Genomic DNA, 17,230 nt, shown 5'->3' on the forward strand with positions numbered 1-17,230 from the left:
AGACTGTTTCAAATTTATGACTTATTGTAAATCGTGTATATTATGAAACTATATTTAACTCTGTCAATTAATTCACAACAATTAAGAACAGTTATAAAGCAAAAGTTACTTGAACACGTCAAAACTTTGTTTAGTTTTCGTCGTCCACCGATTAAGGAGTTACAACATTGGCACAAATACGGCATTAAAAATATATAACTATGCCATAATAATACTAACAGGCTGTTTGGTTTAAATATTGGTAGTGAATTACGATTCTTGATACAGAATGTGACAATAACATGTATTTCATTTAAAAAATTTAAACATACGTAAATTTCACCAGCACCACAAAAATGAGTCTAGTAAGAATTCTGACAATCTCATCCTTCTTACACGCATTTGAATCCTGGATAATCCGCACGACTGACTTAATGAAAATTGAAACTTAGGAAATGTGGTAATTGCTGGGGATGCCCTGTTCTCGTAGACCAGGCTCTTCACCATTTACCTACCAGCTAAATCTAGCCTACTTCTGCCACGTAACTCTAAGGCAACCAGAGAGTGCCGATAAGCTGGTAGTCGTAGAAGAATTACAAGATAGATACCAAGAGGTTGGGCAGAATCTGTGCGGGTGGTGACGGGCCACACAGTAACGAAACCTCTCACGAAAGCAGGTGATAGAGACTTGCGGAAGCAATTCATCGTATCCTCGTCCTCCGGCAATAAAGATCGAGAACATTATACGTACATAACGTATAATTTGAAAATGACCTCAGAATTTTTTTTCTGGTAAAAAAATAATAGTTAGCCAATATTCACATTGACTTTTTTTCTATCAATAACTTTTATAACTCATTGTAACCAGTTAAGCCGTATTCGAAATTTAAACAGAAAATAAATCATATCAGTGTGTCAGTAAAAAAATTAAAACCGAGGATGAAATATGTTTTGTGTTAGAATACATAAATTGAACCTAAAAATAAAAACAAATAAAACCTCCAATAAAATAATGTATATTTTATTAATTCATATTGTATTGTACATTCATAACAACTTACTGATAAAATTTACTGTCCATGTATATTTTTAAACTATTGACAAAACGACTTCATCTTTTTCAAGGTTTTTCGCCCATTAAACCATTTCTTGTTAATAAAATGGCAACAAGCAAAACTGTAATTATAACGAAATTGGTACAAGGTTCATTGGTATTTTATATTTACACAAGTCGCACTAGTATTTATTAACATGTGCAGAGTTTCAGGGTTTTTTAATTAAATATATTTTAATCACGTCATCACGTGTGTGTACTTATAATATAAAATATATGAACGTTATTATATATATTTCGACGGGCCATTGTTTACCTCCTTAAAATTATATTTTTTCACAAAAAAAACTGATTTTCAAATAAACATAGAGAAGCTAGGCGTTATTGAGTGCATTTATCTTATCTCTTATCGCTCAATACGATCGCACGTCGGACAAACTGTACGTATAAACTAAATTTACAAACAGAAAAGTTCATCTAAAGTTACGCGAAACTAGGTTATACTAACGGCCTGAACGAACCCGTCATAACTCGCATGCTGACGTAATCCTAAGAGACTAGTATTTTTTAAAGAAAACATTAAAGCTAATGAAATGACAGTACGCGTGTGGAAAGGCGCGAGGCGAATGTTTTGGTGCGTGCCGATGTCGCGATGACGGCCAAAGTTTACACAACATTGGCATGCAAGCGCCGCGCGACCGCCCCCCCAGTTTCACAAATACGCGGCGGCCGACGGAGCGTGAAACGCCCCACCACATCTCTCCCCACTGGCCACTATCACCTCGATAAACACTCACCTTTTTGACCTGGAAGTGATCCGGGCGCAACGTCTCCTGTATCTCCTGCTCCAGCCCGCGCGGCGCGGCTTGCACCGAGCTGCGGAAGCCGTCCAGCACGCCCTTGAATGTGAACTTCTTCATCGCGAACCGCGGAGCCGTCGCGGGTCCTTTGTCCGTCGGCCGCGACTACATCACAGCCGTCCGCGGCGGACAGCGGGCCGGTTTTGGCGGAGTCGCTATCCCGCGCCGACGTCGCGCGCAGCCCGGCGCCTCCGCCGTGCGCGCCACGCCGCCAGGCACCGCCTCCGGAATGTACGGCAATGCGGTCTCGCCCGCGATCGATATGCCTACACTGCGACACGCGCGCACTCCGACCACCACGGAGCGAACCGACACCACCAGCGGCGCTCGCCTACTGGCCCGACGCCGCGCTGCGAACCGAAACACGTGCAGACAGAGATGAGCGCATAATGTAAGCCTCGCACAGGAAAATAACAGCTGATATCGTGCCGTCGCCGCCCACAGGTGGCGCTTCACGCAAAAACATACATCACCTGTCACTTGTCAACAAGACGCTGTCAGAACTCCTTAAAAAGTTAACTTTTATAAAAGGTTTTATTTGGAGAAATGTCGTTTAAAACTATCGGAAGGAGCTTTCGAACGCTAGCCTATGTAGGAAGCTATAAGAAAATACGAAGCCGGCCTTACAAGTATGTTTACATCACAATAACTCTTAACTTCATTTTGTAAATATCTCAAATTACTATTTGGGTTAGCGCAGATCAAAACAAACTTTATGCGTGTGTGACTACCACATAGGTTATGATGTTTTTATCGATTTGGTTTAAAATAACATGTATTTTGTAAAGTCATTACATAAATCTAATACGAAATTCTATTGTTTTACCTTATCAGATTAATACCATGTATATCTGACACACTATCCTGTTATCTTTTCCAATTTCTATAAATCGCCTGTTTAATATTTATACAACGTTTAATAACTAAATATAGATCAATTTGTACTAAATATTGTTTAAACATAATGCTGCAATGAAATGACATATATTTTTCTACCTATTTAATATGCAAGTTACACATGATACAAGATGTATAATACCACAACATTATACCTCAAAAATACCAGTCTGTTTTTAAATTGACTTTGTCTAATATAGTTTCTTTTCTACCTTGTACAATAAAGAATGAAATGGATAAATTCTATCACACATTCCTATTGGAAGTATATGGAAGAACATGTTGAGATGGTCATAGAATTTAAATTAGTGCAGAAACCAGCATATGAATTTAAATCTTTATTGGAAATACATGAAGGTCATTAATCAGAGAAAGTCGTTAGATGAACATAAGTAACTGTCATAGGCAGTTTCTAAGCTGTACGAGTCGAGCGAGTCTGTATCGAGCTCGTATCTGTCCAATTAGAAATCGACCTTTTAGAGGTCCAGGTCTAGCTGAGGAGGTTCCACAATTAATGTGTATAACCGATATCAATTCTCCCAAGTTTTAATAATACAGAAAACATGTAGAGTATCACAATTGTAATTGTTAATTGACTGACATTATTTAATCTGTCGCATTTTTTTTTGGCAATGGACAATGAATGAACCAAAGTAGCTAATGTAATAGTAAATATAGTATGATGTTACTAATAAGATTTTGATTTGTCGTCAGTTTTTGAATTTGAAATCAAATGTTTTTATAATTCAAATCACTGAAGGTTCTACTGTGGAGTGATACTCGGCGCTGGGTTTGCAGCATATAATGAAATGAAAAGAAATAAAGCAGAAATGAAGGAAATTATTCAATTAAAGAATTATATGGCTGAACCGATCACGCCGATATCGCAGTTGGAGATGAACCAGGATGATATGAAAACACAAATGGAACTTCTTATAATGAGAATTCAAGCAGAGTTCTGCAGAGCATTGGAAAAGGAAGAAGATCAGGTAAGACAAACATTATTGTTAACGCAAATAATTTTTTTTTTTAGTTGGTAACCAAAACCATCTTCACTAATTCCTTCATATATTAAAATATTTTTTGATAACTAATTTAAAATACTACAAGTCATAATAAAAATATATATTGTGAATTTATTTACATATTGCATAACAAGGTAATTTCTTTTATTTAAATATTTGTACAGTGAAAGCTCTTCATTCATTAGATATATGTTCAATAAATATACCCTGAATACATTCATTGTGGGTGTGGATTGGTAATTTACATAGAATTATAGGAGATACATTACTGAGTGCAAAAATAATAAAATAAATTTAAAACAAGTTTTTGAATTTTTTGTTTAGTTATCTCACGGCTTAAACAATGGTTTGAACTATTTTTTTAATTTTCTCTTGCTTGGCAATTTTTCAAAGCTCCTTCAACACACAGCAGTCACATTATCAATTTGCCTTAAAAACATGACTTCCTTAGATTCCATAGATATACCAATGTTTATGAAGTATTTATAAAGCTCATTTGCCATTTATAAACCATCTCTAAGATTTTGCAAAATAAATGTCACCTTTCCAGTGTTCATTGAAGCCTCTTCAATAGGCTGTGAATTTAACATATTAATATAACTTTTTTATTAGTCCACTTTACAGCATTTATAAAGGATATTGGAATAGATACCTATTGGAATCCTTTTTTTATTATGTATGTGTCTATTAGATCTGCGAATAAAGGAATTTTTAACCCACAATATAGAAAGCGCAAATAAGGAGCTTTAACTGTGCTATATCGTGGATGCTTGTAACATATACTCAACTCGCTTCCACTTATATTTATGTAGTGGATAGAGACTATATGAAAAATCTCACATAAACATTGGAATAAGTCAAAACCTTACGAAATAACTAGGAAATGCAGAAAAATAACCATTGTCTCATCATAGTTTGAAAATGTAATTTCATCTAGTAAACTGGTTTCATCACTTTTCTCAATTAAAGTTTCTACCTCGCTAACGTTAAAGTTGACTTTTTTAGTTACTGTGTAGTCTGTGATTAGTCCTTGCAACAATATATTATGGTCGTTAAATGTACAAGATCCTCCTTTTTAATATTAGTTTCAGGGACACAATCAAAAAGTGTTTCATTTAAATAAAATAATCATCATTTATATATACACTTAAATAAACCAGTCAATACATGTAGCATACAACAAAGTTCTTATCAGAAATAATTAGAACAATCGATGTCAGTGAATTCTTAAAAGAACAATAAAACCTGTCAATGCACTTGAAAAGTGTGAAATTTTTAAAGTATATTATTTCTTAAGAGTGTACTTACACGTTAATAAAAACTCATTCTCAATATTTACAAATTCCTTTTATTAATTCTTCCTTTGTTTTGTGTTATACTAATTGTGCAGGTGTGTGTATAGAAGATATATCAATACAAATCAATCCTTATGAAATATTTTTTGCTAAAACATGTAATAATTATGCTATTATTCTGACAATATGATTATTTTTTTGGTAAATTGGTTCAAAATCGCTATTTTTACTTGAATAAACTACCTCACACATCAACAGTTATTTTTTAGCTACAATGTAGTCGGTGATTTCACAAGACCCTTGTATAAGGTGGCGCAAAAGTAATGTCATAATGTGAATGTGTCTTAATTTTTACAAATGGCGTTAAATGTCACTCAGTGGTGTACCAAGAACTTTTGCCGCCCGGGGCGATCTCCAGTTTGCCGCCCCTTCTATTATAAGTCAATCAAATAGTGTTTTTTTTATAAATTAATACACATAAATAAATTATTAAGTTATTTAATCAATATTAATTAATACACAGAGTAATTTTTTTTAGAAATATGTGTATGCACTCGTAAACATATTTATATAATATCTACTCTTCTTTCTAGCTTTCATACTAGAAAAATCGTGTATAATGCTCTCAAAATTAAAATTATTTGTAATTTCTTGTTCTATTGGCAATACTGCAAGAGTTTTTGGTCTTAATTGACTCATTGTAGAACGAAGATAATTTTTTATCAACTTCAATTTTGAGAAGCTTCTTTCGTAACTAGCGACACTGATTGAAATTGTTAAAAAAATTCTTAACAAAATTACAATGTTGGGAACAGAATTTTAATTTATTATTCAAGAAAGAAAATAAATATGAAATGAATATGTTGCTTTTTACAACTATAAGTAAATTTAAAAAATGCCGCCCCGAGGTAAGTGCTGCCCGGTGCGGACCGCACCCACCGCCCCCCCCTAGGTACGCCACTGTGTCACTGTGCTTTGACGTTTATGATGTGATGATGAGAAGGAATATATGTATGTCTATAAATTAAGATTAGTTCGTATGATGATATTACTTTTGCGCCAACTGTTATATATCTCAGTAGCCACGTATAAAAATTACTACCTACCTTTTATTTATTTTTTATTGATAGCTTGTAAAATGCACGATAAATATACATTCTTGCAACCTTCAAATAGAGCACAGCTATGTTTGCATGTTTTGCTGTAGATATAGAAAACTAAACATTATACTAACAATTCTATTTTTAATACATACAAGATATATTTCTCTTGTAGGCATGGGAAGACGAGAAAACAACGGATGATTATGATTTTGACAACGACATGTTTTTGATATCACCGGTATGAATTTTATATTTCACCATACAGTTTTCAATGGACAGTTAATATAGTGCTCTTTTAATGTACTTTTCTAAGCAAGTGAAAGGGACAGATGATTCTAGTGGGCGTCAACGTTTGTAAAGAAATATTAGGATGTGTTTACATGTGGCCAATTTTTTCAAATTTGTACAATGTATCTTTCGTTTATTTCAAAATTGGACAGTTACTAATTTAAAATAATCGGTTTCTGTAATTATTGCATATTTATAAAATTTGTTACAATTTTTGCACAAAAAACTTTGAAAATTGATTAAATACTTTTTTAATTTAGAGATGTAACTTCTCAGCGATCCATTGTTGCACTTTACGGATGCAAAGTCCATCGCGTTGTACGAAAACTAGCTGGGTTCCGTGCTAGGGCTCACGTTCACCTTCACCGACTTGACTTCACTCCATACGTAAATAAATTTTAAAGGCTCTTATTAATGTTGCTTTAGGAGCCTTCAGGCAGTGCCCTGATGTTCCGTCATTACAGGAATAAATCCTTCAGCAGGTTATAAGGATATTTCCTTGTTATACCTCTTCCTCATAACTCCACCGTATGCAAATCATATTATTATTATTTTTTTATAAGTTTTTGCAACATAATGTACTAACCTTATATTTGAGAACCTATGTTAGTGCTATTTTATGTGTGGCCCTATGAAGAAACCTCCTTGCTCATACAGACATTAAAACCCTATTATTGTAATAGGAAAAAAATTTTAAGAAAAAAATAAACATCAGTTTTTTACTTGACAGATGTCGCTAATTTTTTCACTGATATAAACACATCCTTACTTACAGTAATAATGAGGTAAAATTCAATCGTCAATGGAATACAGTATAGCATTTACAGTACCCGGGGATAAATATTGCAAATCGACATTTGGAAAGAGACAATCGGCTAATTTCGGCTTCGTAGAGCGTTATCTTTGTCGCACGCACTGTTTGTGTTTCGTGAATTAGCCGATTGTCTCCTTCCAAAGGTCGATGTGCAATATTTATCGCCGGGTATTTTACAGATTAATACTTAATAAATGCATGACATTAAAATCTAAAATTAAGTATAGTTATTGATAGAATAAATTTAAATTTAAAAATTCTTTATTCAACATACACGGAGTACCTTTTGGTGCCAAATTGAGTCTAATACCTGTTCGGATGGTAAATGACTTAGACCTTAGACCAGGTTAAGGATACTCAGAGAGACTATATATAAGAATTATGTGTTTTCCTCCTGGTTAATTTATATATGTACATTTATTTATTTTCTATGACAATTTTTTAAAATATACCAATAGTCTGTCTATCGCTAGATTTTATGGAAGTCATTAGTATAGATAAATGAAATATAAGTAATTAGATATTAGATCTAATGTATCAGATGCTATAGAGGTGGATTATGGTTGCACCTTATTGTAAAACTGTGTTGCAAACATAGCTGTGTTCAGATTTAAAAGGTGATATCACTCATGAACTTACTTGAGTAATGAAACATTTCTTTATTAGAGCATTTGGATCTACAGGGTGATTGGTTATAGATGTAAAAGCTTCAAAGGTGTCAGTGCTTGTTCCCTATAAATTAATGTATAGTAATATATTGGGTTAGCAGGAAGTCATTGCCGCTTTTGTTCATAGATTCACTTTACACTTTATTTTAACGTGGTCAGAGAATCTAACCTATATTTTTTTACTACTATATGAACTTTTACTTTGAATTAGTAAAAGAATTAAATTGATTTGTTGTTTAGTTTGGTTTTCAAATTTAAAAATTTAAAAATGATAAAATAGGAAGTTCACTTTGACATATTTTATTGTATTACTTCCGAAAATGCAAGAAGGCATCGCAAGCACAAAATAAGTTGTGTATAGAGATGAAGCCTTAAAAGAATGGCAGTGTCGATGAAATTGAATAAACTTATAATTTTTAACAAAAATTCTGAATTTTTCTTCTTATTTCAAATAGTCAATGACTTAGAATTTTTAATATTCTTATCACCTTCATTTTAAAATTAATTAAGTCAAGATAAATGTAACTAAATAGAAGTTATTGGCCCAATGTTTCCCAGCGTGACACGCCCCACAGGAGGGCAATTTGAAAGTGGATGTCACATGAGCTTAAACTTTTCGCTTTAATATAAAAATTATGTGTATATAGAGGGGCGTAAGAATTTAAAAATGGCTAAGGTGAGGCATGGATTGAAGAATGTTGGAAAATACTGTTTATATTTGTCGCATTCCAATAGAAAAATAAATGAATTTTATATATCTTAGTGATAACTGTATCAGCGTGGTTTGAAATAAGCTGTACTTCTCTTTAAAGCTTTTTGTCGAGAAATAAGCTGTACTTCCGTTTAAAGCTTTTTGTCGAGAAATAAGCTGTACTTCCCTTTAAAGCTTTTTGTCGAGAAATAAGCTGTACTTCCCTTTAAAGCTTTTTGTCGAGAAATAAGCTGTACTTCCCTTTAAAGCTTTTTCTCGAGAAATAAGCTGTACTTCCCTTTAAAGCTTTTTGTCGAGAAATAAGCTGTACTTCCCTTTAAAGCTTTTTCTCGAGAAATAAGCTGTACTTCCCTTTAAAGCTTTTTGTCGAGAAATAAGCTGTACTTCCCTTTAAAGCTTTTTGTCGAGAAATAAGCTGTACTTCCCTTTAAAGCTTTTTGTCGAGAAATAAGCTGTACTTCCCTTTAAAGCTTTTTGTCGAGAAATAAGCTGTACTTCCCTTTAAAGCTTTTTCTCGAGAAATAAGCTGTACTTCCGTTTAAAGCTTTTTGTTGAGAAATAAGCTGTACTTCCCTTTAAAGCTTTTTGTCGAGAAATAAGATGTACTTCCCTTTAAAGCTTTTTGTCGAGAAATAAGCTGTACTTCCCTTTAAAGCTTTTTCTCGAGAAATAAGCTGTACTTCCGTTTAAAGCTTTTTGTTGAGAAATAAGCTGTACTTCCCTTTAAAGCTTTTTGTCGAGAAATAAGCTGTACTTCCCTTTAAAGCTTTTTCTCGAGAAATAAGCTGTACTTCCCTTTAAAGCTTTTTCTCGAGAAATAAGCTGTACTTCCGTTTAAAGCTTTTTGTTGAGAAATAAGCTGTACTTCCCTTTAAAGCTTTTTGTTGAGAAATAAACTGTACTTGGACACTTTAAAGCTTTTACACCTATAAGGAATCATATACATGAACAGGTAACTGATTATATATATGATCGAGGTTTTGTCTCATCTAATCAAATTACCTAAACATCCAGTAACAAGTTATATTGAAGAGCTTGGCAATGGTTCCAGGAGGCGAAGTTCAAAGTAGACAGGTGGACAAGGAAGGAAGGTGGTGGTGGTATCACTTGCGTACTCCAAGACGGTAGAGTGTTCGAGAAGGCTGGTGTCAACATATCCGTGGTCTCTGGAACCCTGCCACCTGCGGCTGTTCAGCAGATGAGGAGCAGGTGTAGTATATGTTCCAGTTCAATTTCAATAAATTATTATCAATTCTTTATTGTCTTTGAATACCTATACTTCTGGCGGCCGGCCCGCCATCAGTTCATGATTTGCCCGAGTGGCCCCTAGTCTTAATAAGTCTGTGCAACCATGATTTAGAGTAACTCTTCCATTTTGCCTGCTACCTTCCTGTATAGAAACGGACAATGAAGAGCAGGTGACATTGGTATCAGATTTTGTAATGCAAAATAAAATTTACTGTAGCCAATAAAATTAGTTAAAACAAAATTTAGAAGAAGAATTCAATCCGAACGTCCATCTCGACTGAGAGGAAATATCCTCATATCCAATGTCCCTCAGTGGCCAGAGTTGAGTACTGAAACGTGGACTTACCTCAGACCTGACTGGCAAACTCAGTCGTTCAAATAGCCATGCAGTCGGCTTAGCTCTGGACTAACAAAAGTAACTGGCAAAATGAAGTGGCAGTGGCCTATAGAGTGGGCAAGTGCCCACAAGATGGATAAACTTGTCAAAGAAGATGTCGAATGCAGGCAGCTTCCGATAGGTCTTATTGAAAATGTCTGGGAGAGGCTTATTTCCAAAATATGACGTCTTACGGCTTAAATGATGATGATATACTTTTTGCAATATAAATAAGTTTTTTTAGTAGAACCTTCTGTCACAAATAAAAATCCATTTTCACTCGTTCCTTTATTTCTGAAGATCGTCGGTCCTGGTTGAACGGATCTGTTTGAAATGATCATCTATTTGGACCTTGTGTATGTGTTACCAGTCTCTGATTTTCTCGTCTTCTGTATAGCTCATAGACTCCGGCTCGGAAATATGCTTTGCCCAATTCGACACGCTGACTGATCTCGCGATGCCCGCGTTCAGCGTCCACCTAATGGAGGGTGTACCCACTCCACGTCTACCGGCTCTTGGGCGCTCAGGAACCTTTTGGGCCCCAATGGCCGAATATCCAAATGGCGATGAAAGCAAGAAGGAATGAAAGAAAAAAAATTGAGGAAAGAATAAAAGAAATTGAGAAGTACGAAAGTGAGTGTCGAATAAAGATAAAACTCTAAATAAAGTCTTATAAATAAAGTCCCTGTCCCAAACTAGATAGGGGGTACGAGAGGCTCCCAATAGCGGTGGCCACAAAAAAAAGAAAATGGTCACTTCAGACGAGAAATTCTTTGAGCTACGTCCATCCTGTGACTAATAGAAATTAAATTTCTCAGAGGTAAAAATCTGCAGTCGGCGGAGTTGCCGTTCTTCGCTGCTGGCGTGAGCGCCGTCATCCATCCTCGGAACCCTATGGTGCCCACCATTCACTTCAACTACAGATACTTCGAAGTCAGGGACAAGGATGGTAAGTGAAAGTCACTTTCCTAGTCTTTACAGGGTGATTTAAAAGTGTGAAATCCTTTAAAAGGACGAAACTATTGTTCACTTGCTATACAAATGTATGGTACACCGTATCCAAAAATTAATTGTGTCAGAAATAATAACAAAATTATATGACATAGTAGTTAAAATACGTCCCTGCAGCGTATGTACTGCTAGAAGTATTTGGCCTTTGACACAGGGGTAAGAAACCTTTTTAATCAACGGTCCAATTTAAATTTTAAAATCGTTTAGCGAGCCGCACATATTGTAACACTTATTAATGATCTACAATAGTTTATTTATAACAATTATTATAATAAAGGGATGTAATTTTTTTTAAAAAAATGTACAGTTATATACAATTTTAATACAAAAAAATTGCAAAAATTGTCTAAGTGACTTGTCACAAACAAATTGTTTTGGTTCAGTATGAATCATTTTAAAATAATCGACAACAATACTTGCCCATGTCACGGCTCCACAGTACAGACTTTTCATCACTTACTCTGACACTGCTCCCGATTCGAATCCAAAAGACGAAACCACGTGACCTTATGTTAAAACCTTAATATACCTCCGTTTAACTTACCGGACTTTTTCAAGAAAAAATCTACGGCAGAATCTTTTGATGAGCTGTCCCGGCACATTGTCCTAAACCTCAAGGCATTTAACGGTCTGTAGCGCTTGGGCAGCGACTTGAAATAAAAAAATGTACCAACTAATATTTGAGTAAAACTTACAAATTGTATTGTTTATATGTTTAAATTTTATCTGTGTAAATACAGATAAAATTGTAAATAATGATAAAACGCTGTCGTGACTCGCTGTCGTGACTGGCGAAGAAAGATCCTTATCAAATAGCGGCAACCCTCTCCCAACTGTCTGCGTTTAGTAAAAGCGAAAAAAAAAATATTGTAAAAAAACATATAATAATTATATGTGTAAATTTTATCTGTATTTACCTATAAGAGAAAATTGTAAATAATGATAAAACGCTGTCGTGACTCGCAGCTGGGAGGAGAAAGATCCGTATCAAATAGCGGCAACCCTCTCCCAACTGTCTGCGTTTAGTAAAAGCGAAAAAAAAATATTGTAAAAAAACATATAATAATTATATGTGTAAATTTTATCTGTATTTACCTATAAGAGAAAATTGTAAATAATGATAAAACGCTATCGTAACTCGCAGCTGGGAGGAGAAAGATCCGTATCAAATAGCGGCAACCCTCTCCCAACTGTCTGCGTTTAGTAAAAGCGAAGAAAATAGTATCGTAAAAAAACATATAATAATTATATGTGTAAATTTTATCTGTATTTACCTATAAGAGAAAATTTGTAAATAATGAGAAAACGCTATCGTAACTCGCAGCTGGGAGGAGAAAGATCCGTATCAAATAGCGGCAACCCTCTCCCAACTGTCTGCGTTTAGTAAAAGCGAAAAAAAATATTGTAAAAAAACATATAATAATTATATGTGTAAATTTTATCTGTATTTACCTATAAGAGAAAATTGTAAATAATGATAAAACGTCGTGACTCGCAGCTGGAAGGAGAAAGATCCGTATCAAATAGCGGCAACCCTCTTCCAACTGTCGGCTTAGTAAAAGCGAAAAAAAAAACACTGGCGATACAAATAAGAATATATAAAAAAATATGAATCGTTTTATTATAATATATTGATGGGAGAAAATCCATAAAAGTAATTAAATTTTCCGCATAGACATTTATATGTGTGTACACCCTGAACTGCTATCTCCTTCATGTCTCTCATCTTCATCCCAAGGTTGTCTGATAAAGATTGCCTCGAACGATAACACCGCCTTTTGTATCTCTGTACAAATTGTTTAATTTTTATTATTATCTGTGGCTTTTTTTTAATAAATCCATTTTGATTTTTATATAGTTTTTTGGTGTACAATAAAGTGTAAATAAATCAATGAATACAGATTTATTTATTTGCCTGTACTGGTACAGACTGGTTTCAACAGGTTGGTGGTTTCAACCTATAAGACTCTTCCACAGGTGTCCAGTGGTGGTTCGGTGGCGGTACAGACTTGACCCCGTATTACCTGAACGAGGAGGATGCGAAACATTTCCATCTCACTCTGAAGCACGCGTGTGACGCGCATGACTCCACCTATTATCCAAGGTACGAAAATTATAGAAAGAAAATTAGTTTTAATATATTTAATTCGCTATAGCAGTAAATAAAATTGGAGCGTCTGTTTGTTATATTAAAATAACCGGTTTTTACTACACGTATATGGATAGACAGGGGTTCATATGCCAATTAATTTTTTTTTAATTTTCTTTTTCCGTTCCGGCATCTCTATATGGCTAATGGCTGGGCCGATTTTAATAGTACTTATACTGGCAGGAAGTTGATGTAGAAAGAAGTAACTAAGGCTACTTTTGTGTATATATATAATATTTCTTAAATTACAATTTTCATTACAGTAACAGCGTGTTTGTGTGTGTGGTGTACATTATATTCCAATGAAGTATATTTTCGTATATGGTAATTTTCGATTGAAAAAGAGAGAGTCCAAGAAGTACCATACCCGGCGATAAAAATTGCAGATTGACCTTTGGAAAGAGACAAGGCTAATTTGGGCTTCGTAGAGCATTGTCTCTGTCCCACACTACCGATGGGACGTTTTGTCAGTCGTGCAACAGAGACAACGCTCTACGAAGGGGAATTAAAAGATTGTCTCTCTCCTAAGTTCGATGTGCAATATTTATCGCCGGGTATTGTAATTAAGTTTGACGCTTTGGAGTGTGTGTGTATATATATATATATATAGAGAGAGAGAGAGAGAGTCCACTTTTAATTTTTTTTCTTTTAAAACTTTGGAGTGTGTGTATATATATATATATATATATATATATATATATATATAAATTAACGTTGATTGTTTATGAAAAATTAGATTCAAGAAATGGTGCGACGACTACTTCAACATACCGCATCGTGGTGAGAGACGAGGTGTTGGAGGCATTTTCTTTGATGACATCGATTATCCTTCCAAGGACAAGGCGTTTGATTTCATCACCTCTTGCGCGGAGGCCGTCATACCCAGCTACATACCTTTGGGTACGTATCAATATCTCGTCTTCTTTAGGAGGTATATAATAAGACATGAATTAAATTATACTGTGGTGCAAAAGGAAATCTACTGTGATATTTTAGGAGCGAAGGAGAAGTAAGAAAGGTGATGTATAGAAGAAGTAGAAAGCCAGAGGAATAAAAGATATTTTGAAGAAAAATAGAGGAGTAATAAATTAATAATAGAAGTGAATATTATTGAATTGTAAAAAAAGCTTTGTCAATTCTTTTATGACTTTAACGAATTTATTATCAGGAAGACCGGTAAGTAATGTCGCTTTTTTAAGTTAAATTCACAGGACTACATTATTAACAAGTTTTTATTTCTAATCAACAATATATTCACCTTCGTTATCAACAACCTTTTGCCGTCTAGTATAAAAATCATTTACTCTGTGTTTGGCACTAATCGGTGTAACATAATTCCTGAAGATGCCCCGTAGAGTGGTAAAACACTAGTTGAGTAATTTGGCGGTGGCGGTTGTGTGATTCGAATTGTTTGCCGCATACGCATTTATCAGCGGGCTGGCGGGCGGTGCATTTTATTGCACGACTACCACTGCATGTGCGGAAGTGGCTAAATATTGGTCCTTGTCTTACTTAGGATGGACTTCCGCGAGGTAACGCCTGATTCCATTAAATATAAAAATCAATGCCGGAGCGGTAACAAATCAATCGGTTATTCTATATATGTCAACAGAAACGACATTATAGTCCATCTAATACATTTATAGGAAGATACTTTAGAACGGTGTTTACCAACGTATGGCCCACGTCCCACAGGAGGGCAATATGATTTTTACAGCGGGCACATTAAAATTGGACTCGAGTTTAACTCTAATATATAAATTATATCTGTTACATAGAGTGGCGTAAGAATTTTAGAAAGGATGTATATCATACCCTAAGATTGAAAAATACAGCATTAGAGACATCACATTGTAGTGTATTGTAATACAAATTTTAATATATTTAAGTTCAAAAGCACAAAGACGACGCGTATGGATATTACGAAAGGCAATGGCAGCTCCTGCGTAGAGGAAGATACGTGGAATTCAACCTGGTCTACGACAGAGGAACTAAGTTTGGACTGCATACGCCTGAAGCGAGATATGAGTCCATACTCATGTCGTTGCCGTTAAATGCGGTGAGTTTTTCATATTTCAACATTTACTCATGCAATAAGTACGGTTGGAAGCGGTGGAAATTCTTTCCTGATGATAATACATGTGAAGTACAAGTCTTAAAAACGTCTTCAGCGGGTTCGATTACCGATATACAAACTTATAATTATAAATTTGCCATTGCTCATAATCGAGTTTCCAGAAGATGGGCAGCAGAGTCCTATGCGTACCATAATACAATACTGCGATCATCAAATCGCCTACCGCGTGGCGATTATGGTATATTCCCCATAGATATTTGGAGAGCTCTGTGCGTTGGGCGGCTGTGGCTGGAAACGACTTTATCTAGTTATAGTCCAGACAATTCTCATTTAAGCAGTTTAGACACCCACTGCTGGACATGGGCTTGCCACATAAATTTCCTACGTGACCCTAAAAAGCTTGTTTACCCACCTGATGAGTGGAGGTTCTTCTCTATGCTTACCGACTAAAATCCCAGCTGCGCAACCCAACCTACCAATTAGCTGGGCTACCTCAGAGACTTGTTTGTCTGCGAATCTCTTCATTCCTCAGGCTTACCTAAAAGCCCCATCGGCCATCTATCACATAATATCTTACTAGTAAATAAACAATGAATAAAAAATACTTATAAACACAGGTTGTCTCATATATATATTACCGTCCATACAGAATCGGGTGATAAAACAAGTAGTGACTAACCACAGGAACTTATTTATAAATTTATCCAAGTTCAAATGTAAATGAATAGTATCTTCGTTTATTTTTTTAGGACTACCCTCATGAAACCATAGTGCAATACAATCTACTACTAACGCCATCTATTCACCCCTACAAGTTACAGTGTACCGATATCTTCTTTTCAGTCGATAAAAGCCCACTGCAAGGAATAGCTTGCCCTGCCTGTCGGTCTAACTAGTGGTGGGTCTCTGGAACCTTTTGGTCTCTACAGCCATGAGCGATTTGCCCCACCCAGTTCCACTTCAGGCAAACATATCTTCCAGCTGCATTGGTAACCTTAGTTTCTGAGGATCCTCTCAAATCTGATTCTCGCAGCGAAACTCCAAGCATAGTTTTCTGTTGCTTTTTATGTGAACTTGAGCCTTAGGATGCCCAGAATAAACGACCACGTTCTGGATTTATGCGTCAATACTGGCAACACACTAGTCACTTTGTCTTCAGTCATTGAGATATTTTGTTTGCCGTCATATGCGTATATTACTTACTCTTTTATACTTTACAGAAGTGGGAATACATGCACGAGCCGAAACCAAACTCCGCTGAAGAGAAACTTATGAGAGTGTTGAAGGAACCAAGAGACTGGCTCAACATTGAAAAAGGTCAACGAGCGAATGCTTAAATCGGTCACAAATTTGATATTGTTAAGTTTCACTGTATTTGGTCAGATGTGTATTTTCTTAAAAACTTTAATATAATATATTCTTTGGGTTCGTGTTTTTTATTTACCTAAACTAGCACCCCAGCAAAACTGACATCCAAAAAAGCTATTTTAAATAAAAACTAAACTAAAAGTGACTATAACGAAAGATTTTTTTCATAGTTTTTTTCCTCTGTCTATGTACCCTAAATTCATAAATATCGAAAATGTTATACTTTGGATGACTCCTGATCAATATGGCTGACTCTTCAATATTAAAAAAAAGCCAACTTGTTATTTTTATCATTTTTATTTCATT

General features: G+C 35.1%; 2 protein-coding genes across 3 annotated transcripts in view; one reads left to right on the forward strand and one right to left on the reverse strand.

Moving 5' to 3' along the window:
- Positions 1-2,265, reverse strand: part of Tomosyn (syntaxin-binding protein tomosyn) — a 312,667-nt gene extending 310,402 nt beyond the window's left edge. Inside the window, exon 1 of the mRNA XM_068761392.1 lies at positions 1,831-2,265. Coding sequence (XP_068617493.1) covers positions 1,831-1,953 — 123 coding nt within the window. The 5' untranslated portion in view covers positions 1,954-2,265. The remainder of the gene's footprint in view (positions 1-1,830) is intronic.
- Positions 2,266-2,289: 24 nt separating this feature from the next.
- Coprox (oxygen-dependent coproporphyrinogen-III oxidase) lies at positions 2,290-16,982 on the forward strand. 2 transcript variants are annotated; one of them, XM_068761394.1, is made up of 9 exons: positions 2,290-2,522; positions 3,551-3,779; positions 6,386-6,451; positions 9,747-9,904; positions 11,138-11,268; positions 13,308-13,434; positions 14,216-14,379; positions 15,369-15,538; positions 16,777-16,982. In XM_068761394.1, the coding sequence occupies exons 1-9, from the start codon at positions 2,440-2,442 to the stop codon at positions 16,891-16,893; spliced, it is 1,245 nt and encodes a 414-aa protein (XP_068617495.1). In that variant the 5' UTR covers positions 2,290-2,439; the 3' UTR covers positions 16,894-16,982. The 2 variants fall into 2 exon arrangements, with proteins under 2 accessions (XP_068617495.1, XP_068617496.1); XM_068761395.1 differs by lacking the exon at positions 6,386-6,451 and having other exon boundaries at positions 2,293-2,522.
- Positions 16,983-17,230: the final 248 nt, after the last annotated feature.

This window comes from Battus philenor, unplaced genomic scaffold (assembly GCF_028537555.1).
Source record: "Battus philenor isolate CCGP_79_NKW_IND1 unplaced genomic scaffold, ilBatPhil1.0.hap1 SCAF_14, whole genome shotgun sequence".
NCBI lineage: Eukaryota > Metazoa > Arthropoda > Insecta > Lepidoptera > Papilionidae > Battus > Battus philenor.